The sequence below is a fragment of the Xenopus tropicalis genome, chromosome 8 (assembly GCF_000004195.4).
Source record: "Xenopus tropicalis strain Nigerian chromosome 8, UCB_Xtro_10.0, whole genome shotgun sequence".
In the NCBI taxonomy this organism is placed as follows: domain Eukaryota; kingdom Metazoa; phylum Chordata; class Amphibia; order Anura; family Pipidae; genus Xenopus; species Xenopus tropicalis.
The window spans coordinates 5,283,812-5,308,882 of record NC_030684.2 but is presented as its reverse complement, the minus strand read 5'-3'; the positions used below and the strand labels follow the sequence as shown (position 1 = coordinate 5,308,882).

Genomic DNA, 25,071 nt, shown 5'->3' with positions numbered 1-25,071 from the left:
ATATATATATCAGTAAATATTGCCCTTATACATTCCCTTGAGCCGCCATTTTGTGATGGGCTGTGTGCTCCCTCAGAGATCAGCTGACAGGAAGTGATGCAGCGCTAACTGTAATAGGAAGTAGTGACCTATTAGAGACTCTCAACAAACTGGAATATATATATAAGTAAATATTGCCCTTATACATTCCCTTGAGCCGCCATTTTGTGATGGGCTGTGTTCTCCCTCAGAGATCAGCTGACAGGAAGTGATGCAGCGCTAACTGTAACAGGAAGTAGGGACCTATTAAAGACTCTCAACAAACTGGAATATATATATATATATATCAGTAAATATTGCCCTTTTACATTCCCTTGAGCCGCCATTTTGTGATGGGCTGTGTGCTCCCTCGGAGATCAGCTGACAGGAAGTGATGCAGCGCTAACTGTAACAGGAAGTAGGGACCTATTAAAGACTCTCAACAAACTGGAATATATATATCAGTAAATATTGCCTTTATACATTCCCTTAAGCCGCCATTTTGTGATGGGCTGTGTGCTCCCTCGGAGATCAGCTGACAGGAAGTGATGCAGCGCTAACTGTAACAGGAAGTAGGGACCTATTAAAGACTCTCAACAAACTGGAATATATATATCAGTAAATATTGCCCTTATACATTCCCTTGAGCCGCCATTTTGTGATGGGCTGTGTGCTCCCTCGGAGATCAGCTGACAGGAAGTGATGCAGCGCTAACTGTAACAGGAAGTAGGGACCTATTAAAGACTCTCAACAAACTGGAATATATATATCAGTAAATATTGCCCTTATACATTCCCTTGAGCCGCCATTTTGTGATGGGCTGTGTGCTCCCTCAGAGATCAGCTGACAGGAAGTGATGCAGCCGAGGCAAAGAATGAGATATAAATAGTAATACTTTATTACACTGTTGGTAGACATGAAACTGGTTATTATGGAGCGTTCAAGTGATTGGAGGAGAAAGTGCCCATTGAGATACATTGTGCTGAAATGCTCTACATATACATTTCTTGTATCAAAGCTTCCTTATATTAAACCTCTCTGGCATTGGTTAGATTGAGGGCCCCTCCCCGGGCATAGTGTAGTCGCATCGCCGTGGCCCCCTCCCGGCCGGCTAGCCCAAGGTAGCGGCTACTGACCGACTACGGACGCGTTCGTTCCATAGTAACGGAAGAAGATATTAAAGGGGTGGGTTCACCTTTCAGTATGTTACAGAATGCCCTATTCCTAGCGACTTTGCAATTGGTCTTCATTATTTGTTTTTTATCTACTTCTGACTCTTTTACAGCTTTCAAATGGGGGTCGCTGACCCCGGCAACCAAAAAAAACAAAAAAACGATTGCTCTCTAAAGGTCTCCATACACGGACCGATTCTAGCTGCCGACATGGGTCCCTTGGACTGATTCGGCAGCTAATTGGCCCGTGTATGGGCACGACCGACGGGCCTGCCCGACCCATATCCGGCCTGAAATCGGGCAGGGCAGGTTAGAAAATCTAGTCAGATCGGGGACCGCATCAACGAGACCAACTTTGCCTATACCAGTCGTTATAATTCGATCGTTTGGCCCCAGGGCCAAACGATGGAATTACCCTGAATTCTCCCGATATTGCCCACCCATAGGTGAAGGATATTGGGAGAAGATCTGAAGGTGTATGGGCACCTTAAGGATACTATTTTACTATTATTGTTACTTTTTATTACTTACCCTTCTACTCAGGCCCTCTCCTATTCATATTCCCGTCTCTCGTTTACACCACTGCCTGGTTGCTAGGGTAACCAAGACCCTAGCGACCACATAGCTGCTGCAATACCAAATGCTGCTGAACAAAAAACATAAAAAATGAAGACCAATTGCAAATCGTTTCAGAATATCAACGTCTACTTCATATTAGAAGTGAATTTAAAGGTGAACTAACCCTTTCAATGACTCCCCGACTATGGGAATTCACGTGCAACGACTATTGCCCCCCCCCCCCCCCCCCCCCCCGGCCCTGTACAAAGGATATACCTCTCTCATAGTATACACCTTGATCATAGAGATTAAAATTGCCAAAGTATTTGCGATATACTTTCTTCCCAGAGATGGAAGGCGTTGGGGGGTCTAAGAATAAAATTACAAAGGAAAAACTTAAATATCAAAAATACATGATTGAAAAAAAAAAAAAAAGCAGCAATTTTGAAAAAAAAAAAACAAAAAAAAAACATTTCTAAAGGCAGAAAGCAAAACGAGAAAAACTCAAGTTAAAGTCGTGTGGTTTGGCAGCTTTGCTTCTGTTACTGAGCTACGCCGCCTGTTGGGAGCTGCAGTTCAACAACACAATCAGGCCAGAGGGAGGCCGGCCATGATATACAGCAGGGGGCCCCCGACCCTTTTTTTTTTTTTACTCGTGAACCACACTCAGATGTAAAAAGTGTTGGGGAGCCACCCAGGCATGAAAACAGTTCTTTGGGAAACCCAGATAAGGGTTGTGATTGGCTACTTGGCAACCTCAAGTGGACCTCCTGCGGGAGGCTCTGCTTAGAGGCCACTTGGAGCAACATCAAATATACAGAGATGGAATGTTCTGGGCACACAATAAGCTGTACCCCCATACTGTACTGTCTAAGGGAAACACTATGGCACCCCCTACCCATATGTATAAATACAAATATACAGAGAAGGAATGTTCTGGGCACACAATAAGCTGTACCCCCATACTGTACTGTCTAAGGGAAACACTATGGCACCCCCTACCCATATGTATAAATACAAATATACAGAGATGGAATGTTCTGGGCACACAATAAGCTGTACCCCCATACTGTACTGTCTAAGGGAAACACTATGGCACCCCCTACCCATATGTATAAATACAAATATACAGAGAAGGAATGTTCTGGGCACACAATAAGCTGTACCCCCATACTGTACTGTCTAAGGGAAACACTATGGCACCCCCTACCCATATGTATAAATACAAATATACAGAGAAGGAATGTTCTGGGCACACAATAAGCTGTACCCCCATACTGTACTGTCTAAGGGAAACACTATGGCACCTCCTACCCATATGTATAAATACAAATATACAGAGAGGGAATGTTCTGGGCACACAATAAGCTGTACCCCCATACTGTACTGTCTAAGGGAAACACTATGGCACCCCCTACCCATATGTATAAATACAAATATACAGAGAAGGAATGTTCTGGGCACACAATAAGCTGTACCCCCATACTGTACTGTCTAAGGGAAACACTATGGCACCCCCTACCCATATGTATAAATACAAATATACAGAGAAGGAATGTTCTGGACACACAATAAGCTGTACCCCCATACTGTACTGTCTAAGGGAAACACTATGGCACCCCCTACCCATATGTATAAATACAAATATACAGAGAAGGAATGTTCTGGACACACAATAAGCTGTACCCCCATACTGTACTGTCTAAGGGAAACACTATGGCACCCCCTACCCATATGTATAAATACAAATATACAGAGAAGGAATGTTCTGGGCACACAATAAGCTGTACCCCCATACTGTACTGTCTAAGGGAAACACTATGGCACCTCCATCCCATATGTATAAATACAAATATACAGAGAGGGAATGTTCTGGGCACACAATAAGCTGTACCCCCATACTGTACTGTCTAAGGGAAACACTATGGCATCTCCCTCCCATATGTATAAATACAAATATACAGAGATGGAATGTTCTGGGCACACAATAAGCTGTACCCCCATACTGTACTGTCTAAGGGAAACACTATGGCACCCCCTACCCATATGTATAAATACAAATATGCCCTGTCTAATTGCACTTGCTTACAGAGGTAGCGTCAAGTTACACCGTCAGAACCCCGCCCAACGTTGGCCGACCCAGAAGCTCAGCCTCCCTCTTGGTCCCACAACCAAACTAGGAATGTTTATTTGTGTAGAGTCCAATAACTAAAGCAATATACAGTATTTTCCAAACAGTATTCTCAGGGTGTCCCCCAAACCATGGCCAAACATATATTGAATAAACAGTCGCAATACGAAGACTGAATTCTCTGGAATATATTAACTATAATGCGGGATGAATAATTCAGGGTTGGGTTCTATATTTCTGGTTCCGATTGGCACATAATGATGCCGGAATCCGTCACGGCGGCCATTTTGTTTAATTTTTTCCTCCCTTATTCCCCATATTTGCTCGATGCGTCCCCCCTTTGTCCCTGGGGCTTGCTGCCGCTAGGTATATAGAAGTTACCCCTGTAAAATGGCTGTCGTACCCCCCACTAGGAGGGGCTGGAGCGGCAAGATCGGCAGCAGGCTTTGCTGTAATACCAGTGGCTGCACAGGTTAACTTTGATTGCCAGAGCGCAGTTGGTCCCGATCTGATCCTGGCAGCTGTCATCTGTGGGAAAGAGAAATGGCCGCCATCAATGAACTGTGTAGGATACAACATGTAGGACGTACTGCCATCTTCCCACTTCTATACTATCAGGGCTGGTGGGCTCCTCCCACTTTTGGGCCCACCAACCCAGTCCAGCTCTTCGTCCCCACCCATAACTGTCTGTGGACTCTCCCACTCGTCCATAAAGAGGTTTGTAATGTTTTCCCTAACCAAAAGAACATCAGATCAGCCCTCATTCTTACTTTCTTTCTTCCTTGACTACGTTATGTTCAGAAAGTGACCAGCAGGTGGCGCTGCTGTCACACAATGCATTCATATTAACAGTACTTTCAGCCCTTACTATCTTGGAATCAAAAAAAAAAAAAAATATTGACTGTAAATTGCAAAAGTGCTTAGAATAACACCTTTATCAGCTTATTTGAAAGGTTTACTTATCCTTTTAAACAAGACCAAACAACCCACACCATTGGCTGAAGATTGTGTTTATACAAGTTTGGACTCAGGGTGGGACTGGGCCGCGGGGGCCCACCGGTAGTTTTCCTGGAGTCCAAACTTGTATAAACACAATCTTCAGCCAATGGTGTGGGTTGTTTGGTCCAGACCCGACGTCGGGTGGGGAAAACTGGGTGGGGTTTAGGGCGGCCCCTGCAGGGGGGGGTTAGGGGACGCGGAGGCACCCAGTGGGCCCTGCACCCCCCAGTCCGAGCCTGTTTGGACCACATGTTGGCGGTTTCGGAATAACGCTTACCCGGTGGGTCCGTGGGACACGGCTGCAAGTCACAGGTTTGTTTCCCCACAGGCTTCACTAGAGGGTCACAGCCGCGCACAATGTCCGTCCCCTGGTAGCACTTGACATCTCGCATCCGAACCCCCACGCCGCACGTCTTGCTGCACTGTGAGAACAGAGAAAGTGTTATTTAAATGGCAGGAAAGTAGTCCCAGTCCACAACTTTGGCCACTTGGCAGGGGAGGAGGGACTAAAACACTGATGTTACAAATGGTAACAACTTCCCCACAGCTTACAGACAGCCTGCAGGAACTACATAACCCACAATGCATTGCACTGGGATGTTCCTTTCCTTGTTGACATCACATGTACAGCAGGGGATTGTGGGATTGGGAGGAGGGACTAAAACACTGATGTTACAAATGGTAACAACTTCCCCACAGCTTACAGACAGCCTGCAGGAATTACATAACCCACAATGCATTGCACTGGGATGTTCCTTTCCTTGTTGACATCACATGTACAGCAGGGGATTGTGGGATTGGGAGGAGGGACTAAAACACTGATGTTACAAATGGTAACAACTTCCCCACAGCTTACAGACAGCCTGCAGGAACTACATAACCCACAATGCATTGCACTGGGATGTTCCTTTCCTTGTTGACATCACATGTACAGCAGGGGATTGTGGGATTGGGAGGAGGGACTAAAACACTGATGTTACAAATGGTAACAACTTCCCCACAGCTTACAGACAGCCTGCAGGAACTACATAACCCACAATGCATTGCACTGGGATGTTCCTTTCCTTATTGGCATCACATGTACAGCAGGGAATTGTGGGATTGGGAGGAGGGAGGCTGAAGGCAGGCCGAGGGGAGGCGACTACTGTTACAGTTTGAGTCTCAAAGTAGCCAGCCAGATCAGCAGGGGAACAGGGGCGGGGCTTAGGGAACAGGGGTGGGGCTTAGGGAACAGGGGGCGGGGCTTAGGGAACTGTTCCAAACCATATTATTACATTAAATATCATGAAAAGGCTGAATATTGTTTAATTGATATATATTGCAAAGTAGCTTAATATTATGTTTACTTTTCAAAAAGTTGTGTTTGGGTGGAGTTCCCCTTTATAAAGAAAAAAAAACAGAATTACAGCGGGAGGCTTATAATCCTTATCACAACGTCTTGGCTGCTAAAGGCCAGTTGGTGTAGCCCAACTGGCAGCCAAGAAGAGGCGGGGCTGCAAATGCGACATGGAGAACGTGGCGCCCCCTACCTCTGACCAGGGGGTAGTGTACCACTTGAAACACGGCCTCTCAAAGCAGGTGGTCTCTTCGGCGGGTTTCTTGGCGAGATCGCAGTCGCTGGCGCCGCGGGTCTTCACTTTGCCGTTGGCCACTTCTAGGCAGAGGACGACGCGTTGTTTCGCTCCCCGGCCGCAAGTCGTGTTGCACTGGTGGGTGTGGGGGGAGAGAATAAATGTAAGTAAGTGATGGCCATGGGGAGATCTGCTGTGTCCCTGCTGCGAGTAGGAGTAGTCCAACTGATGGAGAGAAAAGGGGGACCAGGGCTATTTAGAATTATTTTGGCCTATGAGATGCATGGGATGGTAGCCTCGAGCCATACAATGGCTTATTCTGTAGCAGAGGCAAAATTTTTGGCTTAGGGGCCACATTGACTTACAGATGGGCTGGGCCAGTGTTACGCCCAGGGCTGCCATCAGAAATCACGGGGCCTCTCAGCTCCCCCCCAGCATCACACCCAGCATCCTCCAGCTCCACTCCCCAGCATCCTGCAGCTCCCCACCCCAGCATCCTCCAGCTCCCTCCCAGCATCCTCCAGCTCCCCCCCAGCATCCTCCAGCTCCCTCCCAGCATCCTCCAGCTCTATTCCCAGCATCCTCCAGCTCCACTCCCCAGCATCCTGCAGCTCCCCACCCCAGCATCCTCCAGCTCCCTCCCAGCATCCTCCAGCTCCCCCCCAGCATCCTCCAGCTCCCCCCCCAGCATCCTCCAGCTCCCTCCCAGCATCCTCCAGCTCTATTCCCAGCATCCTCCAGCTCTATTCCCCAGCACCCTCCAGCTCCCTCCCAGCATCCTCCAGCTCTATTCCCCAGCATCCTCCAGCTCCCTTCCCCAGCATCCTCCAGCTCCCTACCAGCATCCTCCAGCTCCCCCCAGCATCCTCCAGCTCCCTCCCAGCATCCTCCAGCTCTATTTCCTAGCATCCTCCAGCTCTATTCCCCAGCATCCTCCAGCTCCACCCCCAGCATCCTCCAGCTCCCTCCCAGCATCCTTCAGCTCCCTCCCAGCATCCTCCAGCTCCACCCCCAGTATCCTCCAGCTCTATTCCCCAGCATCCTCCAGCTCCACCCCCAGCATCCTCCAGCTCCATTCCCCAGTGTCCTTCCCAGCATCCTCCCACAAGCATCCTCCAGCTCCCTCCCAGTATCTTCCAGCTCTATTCCCCAGCATCCTCCAGCTCCATGTACACACACGCGGCGCAACCAATCAGGACCTGTAATTCTTTTAAGGGGGCTGGAGTCGGCGGGCCGGATTAAAAAGGCCAGCGGGCCGGATGTGGCCCGTGGGCTCTAGTTTGCCAACCCCTGGGCTAAACACAGATGATTTTGAGTTCCTATACATCAATGAAGACCACCAACACTGTACATTTCCTACAGGTAGAATGATCCGGATTCCATCTCTTACCCTTTCCCAGTCCTGGCTCACCCACTGAGAGGGGCAGTTCTTATCCCCGCAGGGATGAATGGCTAGCGGCTTCGTGTTGGCGTTGCACTGGGATTCCGGCACGACTCTCCCATCCCCGGTCTTGCAGTAGACATGCCGGATAATCTTCCCTTGGCCGCAACTTCCGCTGCACTGCAACGACACGAAAGAGTCGGCTTAGAGATTAAAGGGGAGCTGTCGCCCTAAGAAAAAATTCCAAATTTCTTTCCATCATGTTAGCTGAGCAAAATAAACTTGCCTTATACTATTTAAATAATGTAAATCTTGTTTCCTACAGTGTTGGAATTACAAAATCGCAGCAAGCAGGGAGGCGGCCATTTTGTGGACACTGTTATTAAAAAATCTTGTGATAGAACGGAGGACCTGAGGCCTGGGAGGGGAAAAGTGAGAATGGCAGCGGCATCTAGGAAATGCTGAATGGAAAGGTATTGTTTGCCCCGCCTCTATGCCTAAGGAATAGGGGCGGAGCAGGGAAGATATGATTGACAGCTGGGATTTTTAAATGCCTTTATAATGGGCATGGATGTGTTTATAAAAGACGGAATTTGGGTTTTATGTTTAATTGGAAAAGGACTTTTATTATACGGCTTTATACGTCTGGGTGACGGGTCCCCTTTAAGCAACTTTGTCTGCGCCACATTTTCCCCCTAACAGAACACTGAGCTCGGGATCAAACGTGGAACGGGCTCTGTGACTAATCACAATGACACGGCCGTTCCTTCCATCCCTCCGTGCCAAGCTCTGTGGTCTAACCACCAGAATGACACGAGGAGCAAGTGCCCCTTCCAAATCTATTTTCTACCCTATTGGTGCTCATCAATTACCACTAAAAATAGGCGGTCGCCGTGGAAACTGTTGCCTGGCAATCCCCCTGTTCGTTCCCCTCCCAGACCGGTCGTTTGTGCTCGAAACATAATTGGATTATTTGTAGATTGTGAAATCTTTTAATGGGCCGGGAGTCTCCGGAGGGAGAGCATAACGGCGTCTGCAAGTCAAATAGATCCCAAAAGCAGAAAATCTGCCCCGTCAGAAGGATTCCCTTTTCTCTGTAATAATAAAACAGTACCTGTACTTGATCCCAACTAAGATATAATTACCCCTTATTGGGGCAGAACAGCCCTATTGGGTTTATTTCATGGTTAAATGATTCCCTTTTCTCTGTAATAATAAAACAGTACCTGTACTTGATCCCAACTAAGATATAATTACCCCTTATTGGGGCAGAACAGCCCTATTGGGTTTATTTAATGGTTAAATGATTCCCTTTTCTCTGTAATAATAAAACAGTACCTGTACTTGATCCCAACTAAGATATAATTACCCCTTATTGGGGCAGAACAGCCCTATTGGGTTTATTTCATGGTTAAATGATTCCCTTTTCTCTGTAATAATAAAACAGTACCTGTACTTGATCCCAACTAAGATATAATTACCCCTTATTGGGGCAGAACAGCCCTATTGGGTTTATTTAATGGTTAAATGATTCCCTTTTCTCTGTAATAATAAAACAGTACCTGTACTTGATCCCAACTAAGATATAATTACCCCTTATTGGGGGCAGAACAGCCCTATTGGGTTTATTTCATGGTTAAATGATTCCCTTTTCTCTGTAATAATAAAACAGTACCTGTACTTGATCCCAACTAAGATATAATTACCCCTTATTGGGGCAGAACAGCCCTATTGGGTTTATTTCATGGTTAAATGATTCCCTTTTCTCTGTAATAATAAAACAGTACCTGTACTTGATCCCAACTAAGATATAATTACCCCTTATTGGGGCAGAACAGCCCTATTGGGTTTATTTAATGGTTAAATGATTCCCTTTTCTCTGTAATAATAAAACAGTACCTGTACTTGATCCCAACTAAGATATAATTACCCCTTATTGGGGCAGAACAGCCCTATTGGGTGTAATTAATGTTTTATTGATTTTTTAGTAGACTTTAAGTATGAAGAACCCTTATCCGGAATACCCTTGGTCCCGAGTATTCTGGATAACGGGTCCTATACCTGTACCTGTATATTTGGGCTTTATTGGACTTTATTCTACCTTAAAAGTTTCCATTTTCTATCTATTAGTGTGCCCTCCATTGATTCAAAATTTCTGACCAGTATGGCAGCACCTAGCCGAGCCGGTGGGGCACCCTAGGCATCCCGGCCCACCCAACCCTTTCCCTCACCCTGGGGTGCACTAAATACTACTGTGAGAGAAGTAATGCAGCCACAATGTTGCTCCTTACTGGTTACTTTAGGGGCATTAAAGAGAAAGGGGTCGCTTTACGCCCTGCACCAATCAATACTCACAGGTCCCCAATCAGACACAGTCCACTGGCGGTCACACGAGGGGCCGGTGCAGTTCTTCTCCGAAGGGGGTTTGGTGTTTACGTCGCACAACTTCTCGTCTTCGGAGCAGCGAACGTCCCTTGTAACCGCGCTCCTTTCCCCGCATTTAGCCGAGCACTGTCAGGAGAGAAAGGCGAGAGGTGAGAATGGGAATCCATCACACTATGGTGCCTGTATGAAATGGAAATCGTCAGGGTCAGTGTGGCCCAACTGGTAGGGCCATGGTCCCCGGATAGTCCCATAGCCTCTCCCTGACACCAGGCTTGTGGTGCCGCTGGAGGGTATAGCCCTGGTGTGCATGATGGTGGTGGCCACCTTGAAGTGCGCAGTGCCAGGGGAAGTAGGGGTGGCCTACACAGGGGCAAGTTGGCCAATGTTCAGCAGTAGCGATGAGCGATTTTTTTCCCCAGGCATGGACTTGCAGCGAAACTCCACAAGGCAAAACAAGGCAGATTCGCTGATCACTATTCAGCAGTAGCGGGCGGCTTCCTCAGTGTGGGCCCACAGAACTCCAACCCAGAACTTCATAGGGAATGTGTACTTAGGAACCACTTATGCCCAGTCTGCCGCCCTGCACCCCCAGACTGCACCCCCAGACTGCTCATTGCACCTATGTTTCCAGAAGAGCCAGACAAGCCCAGGGCAGAAAAGCCTGAGAAGCCCAGGGCAGAAGAGCAAGAAAAGCCCAGAGCAGAAGAGCCAGATAAGCCCAGGGCAGAAGAGCCAGATAAGCCCAGGGCAGAAGAGCCAGACAAGCCCAGGGCAGAAGAGACAGACAAGCCCAGGGCAGAAGAGACAGACAAGCCCAGGGCAGAAGAGCCAGATAAGCCCAGGGCAGAAGAGACAGACAAGCCCAGGGCAGAAGAGCCAGGCAAGCCCAGGGCAGAAGAGCCAGGCAAGCCCAGGGCAGAAGAGCCAGGCAAGCCCAGGGCAGAAGAGCCAGGCAAGCCCAGAAGAGCCAGAAAAGCCCAGGGCAGAAGAGACAGACAAGCCCAGGGCAGAAGAGCCAGATAAGCCCAGGGCAGAAGAGCCAGGCAAGCCCAGGGCAGAAGAGCCAGGCAAGCCCAGGGCAGAAGAGCCAGGCAAGCCCAGAAGAGACAGACAAGCCCAGGGCAGAAGAGCCAGGCAAGCCCAGGGCAGAAGAGCCAGGCAAGCCCAGAAGAGACAGACAAGCCTAGGGCAGAAGAGACAGACAAGCCCAGAGCAGAAGAGCCAGATAAGCCCAGGGCAGAAGAGACAGACAAGCCCAGGGCAGAAGAGCCAGGCAAGCCCAGGGCAGAAGAGCCAGGCAAGCCCAGAAGAGCCAGAAAAGCCCAGGGCAGAAGATACAGGCAAGCCCAGAAGAGCCAGAAAAGCCCAGGGCAGAAGAGCCAGACAGGCCCAGGGCAGAAGAGCCAGGCAAGCCCAGGGCAGAAGAGCCAGGCAAGCCCAGGGCAGAAGAGCCAGGCAAGCCCAGAAGAGACAGACAAGCCCAGGGCAGAAGAGCCAGGCAAGCCCAGGGCAGAAGAGCCAGGCAAGCCCAGAAGAGACAGACAAGCCTAGGGCAGAAGAGACAGACAAGCCCAGAGCAGAAGAGCCAGATAAGCCCAGGGCAGAAGAGACAGACAAGCCCAGGGCAGAAGAGCCAGGCAAGCCCAGGGCAGAAGAGCCAGGCAAGCCCAGAAGAGCCAGAAAAGCCCAGGGCAGAAGATACAGGCAAGCCCAGAAGAGCCAGAAAAGCCCAGGGCAGAAGAGCCAGACAGGCCCAGGGCAGAAGAGCCAGGCAAGCCCAGAACAGCCAGACAAGCCCAGAAGAGCCATGCAAGCCCAGGGCAGAAGAGCCAGGCAAGCCCAGAAGAGCTAGACAAGCCCAGAAGAGCTAGACAAGCCCAGAAGAGCCATGCAAGCCCAGGGCAGAAGAGCCAGACAGGCCCAGGGCAGAAGAGGTAGGCAAGTCCAGGGCAGAAGAGCCAGACAGGCCCAGGGCAGAAGAGGTAGGCAAGTCCAGGGCAGAAGAGCCATGCAAGAGCAGGGCAGAAGAGCCAGGCAAGTCCAGGGCAGAAGAGCCAGACAGGCCCAGGGCAGAAGAGGTAGGCAAGTCCAGGGCAGAAGAGCCATGCAAGAGCAGGGCAGAAGAGCCAGGCAAGTCCAGGGCAGAAGAGCCAGGCAAGTCCAGGGCAGAAGAGCCAGGCAAGCCCAGGGCAGAAGAGCCAGGCAATCCCAGGGCACAAGAGCTAGGCAAGTCCACAAGAGCCAGACAAGCCCAGGGCAGAAAAGCCAGAGAAGCAGAGAAGCCAGACAGGCCCAGGGCAGAAGAGCCAGACAAGCCCAGGGCAGAAGAGCTATGCAAGCCCAGGGCAGAAGAGACAGACAAGCCCAGGGCAGAAGAGACAGACAAGCCCAGGGCAGAAGAGCTATGCAAGCCCAGGGCAGAAGAGACAGACAAGCCCAGGGCAGAAGAGCTATGCAAGCCCAGGGCAGAAGAGCCAGACAAGCCCAGGGCAGAAGAGACAGACAAGCCCAGGGCAGAAGAGACAGACAAGCCCAGGGCAGAAGAGACAGACAAGCCCAGGGCAGAAGAGACAGACAAGCCCAAGGCAGAAGAGCTATGCAAGCCCAGGGCAGAAGAGCCAGACAAGCCCAGGGCAGAAGAGACAGACAAGCCCAGGGCAGAAGAGACAGACAAGCCCAGGGCAGAAGAGACAGACAAGCCCAGGGCAGAAGAGCCAGACAAGCCCAGGGCAGAAGAGCCAGACAAGCCCAGGGCAGAAGAGACAGACAAGCCCAGGGCAGAAGAGACAGGCAAGCCCAGGGCAGAAGAGCGCTGATAAACACCCAAGTGCCCGGTGCCAAGACATCTGGTTTAAGGTGCGAGTGAATGTTATTTATTTATTTTCTAGCCGCGAGTCTATGGAACATCCCTAAAAAAACCCGCCAGACAAACACATTTTATAGTTGTGCTCATAAAAGAACGATGTGGAGCAGAACCCGGCGTGAAGGCACAACCGGCCCGGAGAGCTGATCGGGGGCCCAGGCCTGGCCTGGCCTTCATCTCACTGTGTTGCTTTCTAAGATATGTGGGATTTATAGGGCTGCGGAGACAGAGTGTAGCCAGGAATCCTGACCCCGTAGGTCTTGTAGTCACAAATAATTCTGTTCAACATTTCCGCGTTACCGTTAGAGCGCAGTCCGGCAAAGCTACCTGCTGATTGGCTGCTGTAGACAAGGTATGACTGGGCTGGCGTGGCACCAGGAAAATGTGGCACCTTACAGCCCCCCTGGCATTTCCAGTACCCAGAGGCACAAACAGCCCCCCCAGCCCAATAAATAGTGACTGTCTGTGGCACCTTACAGCCCCCCTGGCATTCCCAGTACCCAGAGGCACAAACAGCCCCCCCAGCCCAATAAATAGTGACTGTCTGTGGCACCTTACAGCCCCCCTGGCATTCCCAGTACCCAGAGGCACAAACAGCCCCCCCCCAGCCCAATAAATAGAGACTGTCTGTGGCACCTTACAGCCCCCCTGGCATTCCCAGTACCCAGAGGCACAAACAGCCCCCCCCAGCCCAATAAATAGAGACTGTCTGTGGCACCTTACAGCCCCCCTGGCATTCCCAGTACCCAGAGGCACAAACAGCCCCCCCCCAGCCCAATAAATAGAGACTGTCTGTGGCACCTTACAGCCCCCCTGGCATTCCCAGTACCCAGAGGCACAAACAGCGCCCCCTCCAGCCCAATAAATAGTGACTGTCTGTGGCACCTTACAGCCCCCCTGGCATTCCCAGTACCCAGAGGCACAAACAGCCCCCCCAGCCCAATAAATAGTGACTGTCTGTGGCACCTTACAGCCCCCCTGGCATTCCCAGTACCCAGAGGCACAAACAGCCCCCCCAGCCCAATAAATAGTGACTGTCTGTGGCACCTTACAGCCCCCCTGGCATTCCCAGTACCCAGAGGCACAAACAGCCCCCCCAGCCCAATAAATAGTGACTGTCTGTGGCACCTTACAGCCCCCCTGGCATTCCCAGTACCCAGAGGCACAAACAGCCCCCCCCAGCCCAATAAATAGTGACTGTCTGTGGCACCTTACAGCCCCCCTGGCATTCCCAGTACCCAGAGGCACAAACAGCCCCCCCAGCCCAATAAATAGTGACTGTCTGTGGTACCTTACAGCCCCCCTGGCATTCCCAGTACCCAGAGGCACAAACAGCCCCCCCCCCAGCCCAATAAATAGTGACTGTCTGTGGCACCTTACATCCCCCCTGGCATTCCCAGTACCCAGAGGCACAAACAGCCCCCCCAGCCCAATAAATAGTGACTGTCTGTGGCACCTTACAGCCCCCCTGGCATTCCCAGTACCCAGAGGCACAAACAGCCCCCCCCCCAGCCCAATAAATAGTGACTGTCTGTGGCACCTTACATCCCCCCTGGCATTCCCAGTACCCAGAGGCACAAACAGCCCCCCCCCCAGCCCAATAAATAGTGACTGTCTGTGGCACCTTACAGCCCCCCTGGCATTCCCAGTACCCAGAGGCACAAACAGCCCCCCCAGCCCAATAAATAGTGACTGTCTGTGGCACCTTACAGCCCCCTGGCATTCCCAGTACCCAGAGGCACAAACAGCCCCCCCAGCCCAATAAATAGTGACTGTCTGTGGCACCTTACAGCCCCCCTGGCATTCCCAGTACCCAGAGGCACAAACAGCCCCCCCCAGCCCAATAAATAGTGACTGTCTGTGGCACCTTACAGCCCCCCTGGCATTCCCAGTACCCAGAGGCACAAACAGCCCCCCCAGCCCAATAAATAGTGACTGTCTGTGGCACCTTACAGCCCCCCTGGCATTCCCAGTACCCAGAGGCACAAACAGCCCCCCCAGCCCAATAAATAGTGACTGTCTGTGGCACCTTACAGCCCCCCTGGCATTCCCAGTACCCAGAGGCACAAACAGCCCCCCCCCAGCCCAATAAATAGTGACTGTCTGTGGCACCTTACAGCCCCCCTGGCATTCCCAGTACCCAGAGGTACAAACAGCCCCCCCAGCCCAATAAATAGTGACTGTCTGTGGCACCTTACAGCCCCCTGGCATTCCCAGTACCCAGAGGCACAAACAGCCCCCCCAGCCCAATAAATAGTGACTGTCTGTGGCACCTTACAGCCCCCCTGGCATTCCCAGTACCCAGAGGCACAAACAGCCCCCCCCAGCCCAATAAATAGTGACTGTCTGTGGCACCTTACAGCCCTCCCTGGCATTCCCAGTACCCAGAGGCACAAACAGCCCCCCCCCCAGCCCAATAAATAGTGACTGTCTGTGGCACCTTACAGCCCCCCTGGCATTCCCAGTACCCAGAGGCACAAACAGCCCCCCCAGCCCAATAAATAGTGACTGTCTGTGGCACCTTACAGCCCCCCTGGCATTCCCAGTACCCAGAGGCACAAACACCCCCCCCAGCCCAATAAATAGTGACTGTCTGTGGCACCTTACAGCCCCCCTGGCATTCCCAGTACCCAGAGGCACAAACACCCCCCCAGCCCAATAAATAGTGACTGTCTGTGGCACCTTACAGCCCCCCTGGCATTCCCAGTACCCAGAGGCACAAACAGCCCCCCCCCAGCCCAATAAATAGTGACTGTCTGTGGCACCTTACAGCCCCCCCTGGCATTCCCAGTACCCAGAGGCACAAACAGCCCCCCCAGCCCAATAAATAGTGACTGTCTGTGGCACCTTACAGCCCCCCTGGCATTTGCCAGACCCACAGGTTGCCAGTCCGGGCCTGGGCAGACAGCTTGCTCAGCTCAGAGACTAACATGTGACACTTCACAGAAATTTCAATGCTTTTCAGACCGTTCTGAATGGGGCCCTTTAATACCCTGCCAACTGGCTCTCAGAATGAGACGGAGAAGCGAATCAGATTAGCTCCGTTGGCAATTGTGCCCAGTAGCAGGCAGAACGGATCAAAGGCCTGTCTCCCAGCGCGAGACGCCCGGCGGTACCTTGGGCAGATGAAACAGGAGGAATATCTGCGCAAAAAGGCCTTCGTCTGCAATTAAAGGGTAAGCTGTAACTGTGTTTTTTTTTTATCTCTTTTCCGAGAAGAAACCCAAAAGATGGCAGTAATACAGATGGCTGACGTTACCCCTTTATGCCTGACCAGTTATTAATTATAAGGGATAATGTACCCCCTACTGTAAATGATAAGGATATTAGCAGTCACTGAGGGGTTCTGTGCCCCCCATATAAAGGCACAAGGCTGCAGGCTGAGTTATACAGGGAACTCTGAGTATCACTCATGTATTATAAGGGATAATGTACCCCCTACTGTAAATGATAAGGATATTAGCAGTCACTGAGGGGTTCTGTGCCCCCCATATAAAGGCACAAGGCTGCAGGCTGAGTTATACAGGGAACTCTGAGTATCACTCATGTATTATAGGGGATAATGTACCCCCTACTGTAAATGATAAGGATATTAGCAGTCACTGAGGGGTTCTGTGCCCCCCATATAAAGGCACAAGGCTGCAGGCTGAGTTATACAGGGAACTCTGAGTATCACTCATGTATTATAAGGGATAATGTACCCCCTACTGTAAATGATAAGGATATTATCCTTATCCACCCCCAAGTGATGTCACTGCCCACCCCCCCAAACCTAAAGGCCAGTTTTCCAAAGAAAAAAAGGCGGCAGCCCTACTCATTGAACTTTTAGGTAACTCCTAATATCCTAATATTTAGCAAAAAGGTGGATATTATTTTTTATAATGCACAGGTTTTAGCACGTCATGTGACAAATGACATCACTAAACACTGGTTATAACTAAGGACCTTGCTACACACCATTTATAATGATATATTTTACAAGATATTATACACAGATACAGTTGGTTACCTCGGACCATTCGGACATTTCCCATTGGGGCCCACACGCTGGGTTCCGGCATATCTTCTTCTCGTCTGGCCTAGTGATGTCAGCAGCCTCGCATAAGTCATTGTAGACGGAACTATCGAAGCCCGGAGAGATCATTTTCCAGCATCGCACGATGCGGAACTGGTACCCCTCCCCGCAGGTTCTTGAGCACTCGCTCCAGCTACTGGTCTCCCACCTAGAACAATCCAGCCCGGTACCAGTTAGAATCATATAGAAGAGAATTACTGTTCATTATTACATTGCTAGTATGGGTTCCGTTCCCAAATGTATGTAATGATGTAATAGAAGGCACTAAGTTTGCCCAGGAGCAGTAACCCATAGCAACCAATCAGCAGGCAGCATTTACTGGTCACTTATTGGTTGCTATGGGTAACTGCTCCTGGGCAAACAAAGGGACAGATTTATGAAAACTTCATAATTTCTAATTTTTTTTTACTTTTCAAATTCGACTGAATTCGTTTTGCCGAATGTCTGATATTTACTAGAAAAAAGTCGCGAGGAAAAGTCGCTCTGAGAAAAGTCGTAAAAAAAAAACTCGACTTTTTCGAATCGTCGCCGTGAAAATCCAGTAAATCTTGGAAAAGTTGCGGCGCCTTTTTCTCTGTGACTTTTTTGAAAAAATTTCGAATCAAGTTTAAAATTAAAAATCGATGGTTAGAAAATGAGCCCCTTTAGTGTCTGTTATTAGATATGGGGTAGGGGTGTGGGGGTCGAGCCGATACCCACAGGGCGGGTTCGGGGCGACCTCAGTAAAACTTACACTGCCGCCCCAGGGGTCCCGCCCCCCCCAAGGTGCCTCCTCCGGCTGTGTCCCCCGCAGCAGGGGCCCTTGCCGCGCACCCCTAAGCCCCCTTCCCCCGCCGGGGCCCCTGCCCGACATCCTCCCCTGAATGCGCGTATGTGAAACGCGTCAGGGGAGGACTTCGGAGGCCAGAGGAAGCAGCAATAGGGTCGGGTCTGGGCTGATGGGGCCCACGGGGTATTTTCCCAGTGTCCCGGCGGCCCAGTCCGACCCTGCAATGCCGGCTTGTGGCTTCTGGATTTATAGGCGCTCCTGCCCATTTTGTGACATCATGGGTGGGGCGGGGCAGATTTGGGTCTATAAAAAGAGGAGAGACTCCAGGTCGGGTTCAGGTGGGTTAGGGTCCGGTGTGAGTTTACTAATATGGTGGTCTGTGTAGTATATCAGCACTGACCAGAACAGAACAGGGTCGGACTGGGCCGGCGGGACACTAGGAAAAACCCGGTGGGTCCTGCCCTGATCGCATCTACTTATGCACGCTCGGTGGGCGTGTCCGTGCAGCAGGGGCCCCTGGGGGTGTGTGTGGCCCCTGGGGCAGGGACTTGTGGCGCCATTGACCCTATAGCCGGTGCAATATCGAAGGTACGTAGCTAAAATCTGTGCAAATAAAATCAAATCAGCGTTTCCACCTCAGGATTCCCTCACAGGCATGAAATGACTCAGTCCATTCCCACCAGAAGTCTTTAAAAAAATGCAAAACATGATATTTTTGGCCACTTTTGGGGCTGGACGTGCGGGAATGTTTACTGGCCCGTCCCCCCACCTTGGCTGGCACTCCCGCCCCGCACAGAACTCGTGCACCGGCTCAGGACGGGTCACGGCGTCGCAGTGGGTATCGTCCACCTCCACCCCGTCGTATCGCACACACATGGCGTAGCTGGACATGACTCCTGCGGGAAGAGGCGAGGAAAGGGTTAAAGACACTGCCGCATTTGCACCACTCTCGTTGGATCAGGTAAGTACCGCCATAAGCCGCCGATGTAAGAACACAAATAGATCATATTTACGTATATATATATATATATATTTATGCACTACCCTGCATACACAGTGGGGCTCATTTATAAACACTGGGCAGTAACCCATAGCAACCAGTCTTCCATTAGCTTTTTCCAGCCAACTGCAGGTAGAACAATAAAAAGCAAACGTCTGATTGGTTGCCATGGGTTACTGCCCAGGTGCAAATGTGCCCACTGTTTATAAATGACCCCCACGTGTGATTTTAGTGAATGATTTTAGCCACAGTGGCAGCCAATCGGGTTTCTGCAGAACAATCGCTGGCATGAGGAATGGCTGTGTGGGTTCAGGTGTATAATGGGCGGGGCATAATAGGGCCAGGCCAATGATATTCATAACTGGAGCCCCTCCCACTGTTACATATGTTATAATCAGGGCTGAAAAACTACATAAAAAGTCAAAAAGGGAAAAGACACCATGAAAGGGGCAGCTAAAGGGGTTGTTTACATTTGAGTTAACTTTTAGTGATATTCTGAGACAGTTTGCAATTGGTCTTCATTTTTTATTATTTGTAGTTTTCTAATTATTTCAGCGTTTGTTCCGTAGCTCTCCCATTAAGAGTTTCAGCAGCTATTTGGTTGCTAGGGATGAAATGACCTTAGTAACCAGGGAGTGGTTTGAATGAGAGGCTGGTATATGAATAGGGGAGGGGCTGAATAGAAAGATAAGGAACAAAAAGTAACAATAACAATAAAACTGGAGCCTCACAGAGCAATAGGGTTTGGCTGCCGGGGTCAGTTATCCTGTTGCTAGGGCTCAAATTACCTTAGCAACCAGGGAGTGGTTTGGATGAGAGGCTGGTATATGAATAGGGGAGGGGCTGAATAGAAAGATAAGGAATAAAAAGTAACAATAACAATAAAACTGGAGCCTCACAGAGCAATAGGGTTTGGCAGCCGTGATCAGTTATCCTGTTGCTAGGGCCCAAATTACCTTAGCAACCACAGAGTGGTTTGATTGAGAGACAGGTATATGAATAGGGGAGGGGCTGAATAGAAAGATAAGGAATAAAAAGTAACAATAACAATAAAACTGGAGCCTCACAGAGCAATAGGGTTTGGCTGCCGGGGTCAGTGACCCCCATTTGAAAGCTGGAAAGAGGTAATTCAAAAACTATAAAAAATATGACTAGTTGAAAAGTTGCTTGGACTTGGCCATTCTATAACATACTAAAAGTTAACGTAAAAGTGAACCCCCCCTTTAAAGGGAAACTATACACCCAAACTATGTAGGTCTCTATAAAAATAAATGGCATAAACAATCTCATTTGTAAAACTCTACTTCATCAAAATAAACAATTCTCCTAAAAATACACTTTTTAGTAGTATGTGCCACTGGATAATCCTAAATAGAAAACTGCCATTTTAAGTACTAAGGGCCGCCCCCTGGGATCATAGGATTCACAGTGCACACAAACAAGCCAAGGCACACATACATGCTAGGCCTCATCAGCCAATGAATGGGCAGAGTTCTGCCTTTTGCTCCCACACTACTTCCTGTTACAGTTAGCGCTGCATCCCTTCCTGTCAGGGGATCTCTGAGGGAACGCACAGCCGCATTATTTCCTGTCAGGGGATCTCTGAGGGAACGCACAGCCGCATTATTTCCTGTCAGGGGATCTCTGAGGGAACACACAGCTGCATTATTTCCTGTCAGGGGATCTCTGAGGGAACACACAGCTGCATTATTTCCTGTCAGGGGATCTCTGAGGGAACACACAGCTGCATTATTTCCTGTCAGGGGATCTCTGAGGGAACACACAGCTGCATTATTTCCTGTCAGGGGATCTCTGAGGGAACACACAGCTGCATTATTTCCTGTCAGGGGATCTCTGAGGGAACACACAGCTGCATTATTTCCCGTCAGGGGATCTCTGAGGGAACACACAGCTGCATTATTTCCCGTCAGGGGATCTCTGAGGGAACACACAGCTGCATTATTTCCTGTCAGGGGATCTCTGAGGGAACGCACAGCTGCATTATTTCCTGTCAGGGGATCTCTGAGGGAACACACAGCCGCATTATTTCCTGTCAGGGGATCTCTGAGGGAACGCACAGCTGCATTATTTCCTGTCAGGGGATCTCTGAGGGAACACACAGCTGCATTATTTCCTGTCAGGGGATCTCTGAGGGAACACACAGCCGCATTATTTCCTGTCAGGGGATCTCTGAGGGAACGCACAGCCGCATTATTTCCTGTCAGGGGATCTCTGAGGGAACACACAGCTGCATTATTTCCTGTCAGGGGATCTCTGAGGGAACACACAGCTGCATTATTTCCTGTCAGGGGATCTCTGAGGGAACACACAGCTGCATTATTTCCTGTCAGGGGATCTCTGAGGGAACACACAGCCGCATTATTTCCTGTCAGGGGATCTCTGAGGGAACGCACAGCCGCATTATTTCCTGTCAGGGGATCTCTGAGGGAACACACAGCCGCATTATTTCCTGTCAGGGGATCTCTGAGGGAACACACAGCTGCATTATTTCCCGTCAGGGGATCTCTGAGGGAACACACAGCTGCATTATTTCCCGTCAGGGGATCTCTGAGGGAACACACAGCTGCATTATTTCCCGTCAGGGGATCTCTGAGGGAACACACAGCTGCATTATTTCCTGTCAGGGGATCTCTGAGGGAACACACAGCTGCATTATTTCCTGTCAGGGGATCTCTGAGGGAACACACAGCTGCATTATTTCCCGTCAGGGGATCTCTGAGGGAACACACAGCCGCATTATTTCCCGTCAGGGGATCTCTGAGGGAACACACAGCCGCATTATTTCCTGTCAGGGGATCTCTGAGGGAACACACAGCCGCATTATTTCCCGTCAGGGGATCTCTGAGGGAACACACAGTCGCATTATTTCCCGTCAGGGGATCTCTGAGGGAACACACAGCTGCATTATTTCCTGTCAGGGGATCTCTGAGGGAACGCACAGCTGCATTATTTCCTGTCAGGGGATCTCTGAGGGAACACACAGCTGCATTATTTCCTGTCAGGGGATCTCTGAGGGAACACACAGCCGCATTATTTCCCGTCAGGGGATCTCTGAGGGAACACACAGCTGCATTATTTCCTGTCAGGGGATCTCTGAGGGAACACACAGCCGCATTATTTCCTGTCAGGGGATCTCTGAGGGAACACACAGCTGCATTATTTCCTGTCAGGGGATCTCTGAGGGAACACACAGCTGCATTATTTCCCGTCAGGGGATCTCTGAGGGAACACACAGCTGCATTATTTCCTGTCAGGGGATCTCTGAGGGAACACACAGCTGCATTATTTCCTGTCAGGGGATCTCTGAGGGAACACACAGCTGCATTATTTCCTGTCAGGGGATCTCTGAGGGAACACACAGCTGCATTATTTCCCGTCAGGGGATCTCTGAGGGAACACACAGCTGCATTATTTCCTGTCAGGGGATCTCTGAGGGAACACACAGCTGCATTATTTCCCGTCAGGGGATCTCTGAGGGAACACACAGCCGCATTATTTCCCGTCAGGGGATCTCTGAGGGAACACACAGCTGCATTATTTCCTGTCAGCTGATCTCTGAGGGAGCACACAGCCCATCACAAAATGGCGGCTCAAGGGAAAGGATGTAAAAAAAAAAATCTTTACTGATATATATATTCCAGTTTGGTGAGATTCCTTAATAAGTCACTTAATATGATAGAAAGTATCTGTCGGTGAGGTATTCATTATGGCAGGACAGTTTACCCTTAATTATGTATTTGCTGTAGACAGTGCCGCCGCTCCCCACACACAGTGCCCCCAATTGCCCCCATAGAAAGTACCCCCAACAGACCAAGTCATCGTTGGCGGCTCCTTCTCTCTGATGCCGCGGCAACAGGCCCTTTTATAAGGTTGCGCCCGTGCGTATGACGTCACACGTCAGCGACGAGGCGCAACCTTATAGAAGTGCCTGTTGCCGCGGCATCAGAGAGAAGGAGCCGCCAACGATGACTTGGTCTGTTGGGGGTACTTTCTATGGGGGCAATTGGGGGCACTGTGTGTGGGGGCTATTGTCTATGGGGGGTACTGTGTATGAGGCAATTGGGGGCACTGTGTGTGGGGGCTACTGTCTATGGGGAGTACTGTCTATGGGGCAATTGGGGGCACTGTTTATGGAGGCAATTGTGGTACTGTGTATGGGGGCACTTTCTATTGGGGGCACTGTTTATGGGGGCAATTGGGGCACTGTATATGGGGGCACTTTCTATTGGGGGCACTGTTTATGAGGGCAATTGGGGCACTGTGTATGGGGGCACTTTCTATTGGGGGCACTGTTTATGAGGGCAATTGGGACACTGTGTATGGGGGCAATTTCTTTATTTGAATAAAGTTCTATTTTGGCCCCTATAGTAGGTGTTTTTTTTTATTATTTTATTTTTACTTCCGTAATATTTTGGGGAGGGGGGCACAAAAGTAAATTTCTGCTTTGGTCACCCATTTGGCCAGCAGCGGCCCTCACTGCAGACCAATGTAAAGCTGGCAGCCTGGCAATCCCAGAGGGCCGTGCATGGGAAGGAAACACAAGTGGAACAGTCGTCCCCCCCCGGACTTACTAAAGATTATTCAGTAGTCAGAAAAGCCTGAATGACTCCCAAAGGCGGCGGTAACTTTAGAAGCGGAACATTTTGTGCCTATTACGGAACACACAAGCGGCACCGCCGGGCCGACGTTACAATTAGACAGAGCAGCGCCAATAGCTGGCGTTTTTGTAATGCCCGCGTCGGAGACAGATCCTTACAAAGGATTACACATCCCAGAGCTGCTATTTGGCAGTAAAAGGGTTAAGTGGGGGGGGGGGGGAGCCGGGAAACAAGCAGGGCCTTTTACGTTTACAGAAGCTCCTTGTCTGAATGCACAGTCTATTGGATTTGCCAGAGTAAATATTATCTCGCCCATCTTGCCACTTGTCGCGGATGCCAAGAGGCTGCGTGTGGGTCAGATAGACTATTTATACAGGGTCTGGCAGCCGTAATGAGCACGAGGATCCCACTGAGCCCCCAGAAATAGGGGGGGGGGCGACTTGTGGGACAGGTGAATGCGGTATGTAGGGGGGGCGACGCCTGCTTTCGAAGAAACATACCCCGTGGAACTAGCAGAGAGAAGTAGTTCAGCAGTGGTGGTTCCGCACTTGGATTCAGCCTTCAGAGAATGTGCACCCACCCCTTATTTGAGCCGGTCTTCAGCATGTTGTGGGGGGGGGGCCCGCCAGGTAGCCTAGAACTCATTTGTGAGACCTAGACCTGAGCCGGACCCATGGCCCCAACCCACAGCACCGGATTTGTTTTCGGTGGCCCCCCCCAGCCGCGAGCGCACATACGCGGACATTTAAACATCCAATACGGAGCAGTGGGGAGAGGTCCCCGTTGCTCCGTATGGGAGCAAAATGTAAACATTTTGTTGTGGTGGGGTGGCATGACGCCCCTAAATTTCTGCCACTCTAGGCCCGGGCCTTCGTGGCCTCTCCACAAATCCGGACCTGTCAATCCATATTTTTACTTGCTTTGCAACCTGCAACTGCCTTATCCACAAACTGATCCGTGACCCGCTGACCACCAATAAACAGGAAGTGCTGTTGCTGCAAACCGGATGTGACATCACCAGAAGTGGGTGGGGATAGAAATGACCTATTAAACAATCTTGCCAAACTGAAATATATATACCGTATCAGTAAATATTGCCGTTTTACATCCTTTCCCTTGAGCCGCCATTTTGTGATGGGCTGTGTGCTCCCTCGGAGATCAGCTGACAGGAAGTAATGCAGCTGTGCGCTCCCTTAGAGATCAGCTGACAGGAAGTGATGCAGCTGTAACTGTAACAGGAAGTAGTGTGGGAGCAAAAGGCATTCATTGGCTGATGAGGCCTAGCATGTATGTGTGCCTTGACTTGTTTGTGTGCACTGTAACTCCTATGATCCCAGGGGGCGGCCCTTAGTACTTAAAATGGCAGTTTTCTATTTAGGATTACCCAATGGCACATACTGGTAAAAAAGTATATTTTTTGAGTTTGTTTATGTGATGTACTGTATTTTTATAGGGACCTACATTGTTCGGGGCAGAACATTAGGCAAATCTTTCAGTTAAAACTGGCCATACTTGGGAGAAGCCACTCAT

At 50.1% G+C, this 25,071-nt stretch overlaps 1 protein-coding gene across 1 annotated transcript in view; it reads right to left on the bottom strand.

Annotated features, from left to right (window-relative positions):
* Positions 1-3,754: 3,754 nt before the first annotated feature.
* The window catches only part of adamtsl2 (ADAMTS like 2), a 58,312-nt gene continuing 36,995 nt past the window's right edge, over positions 3,755-25,071 (bottom strand). The window contains exons 13-19 of the mRNA XM_031891572.1: positions 18,692-18,818; positions 17,088-17,301; positions 10,186-10,341; positions 7,840-8,010; positions 6,408-6,584; positions 5,156-5,300; positions 3,755-4,407 (exon numbers count right to left, since the gene is read on the bottom strand). Of these exons, the coding sequence (XP_031747432.1) occupies positions 4,289-4,407; positions 5,156-5,300; positions 6,408-6,584; positions 7,840-8,010; positions 10,186-10,341; positions 17,088-17,301; positions 18,692-18,818 (1,109 nt within the window). The 3' untranslated portion in view covers positions 3,755-4,288. The remainder of the gene's footprint in view (positions 4,408-5,155; positions 5,301-6,407; positions 6,585-7,839; positions 8,011-10,185; positions 10,342-17,087; positions 17,302-18,691; positions 18,819-25,071) is intronic.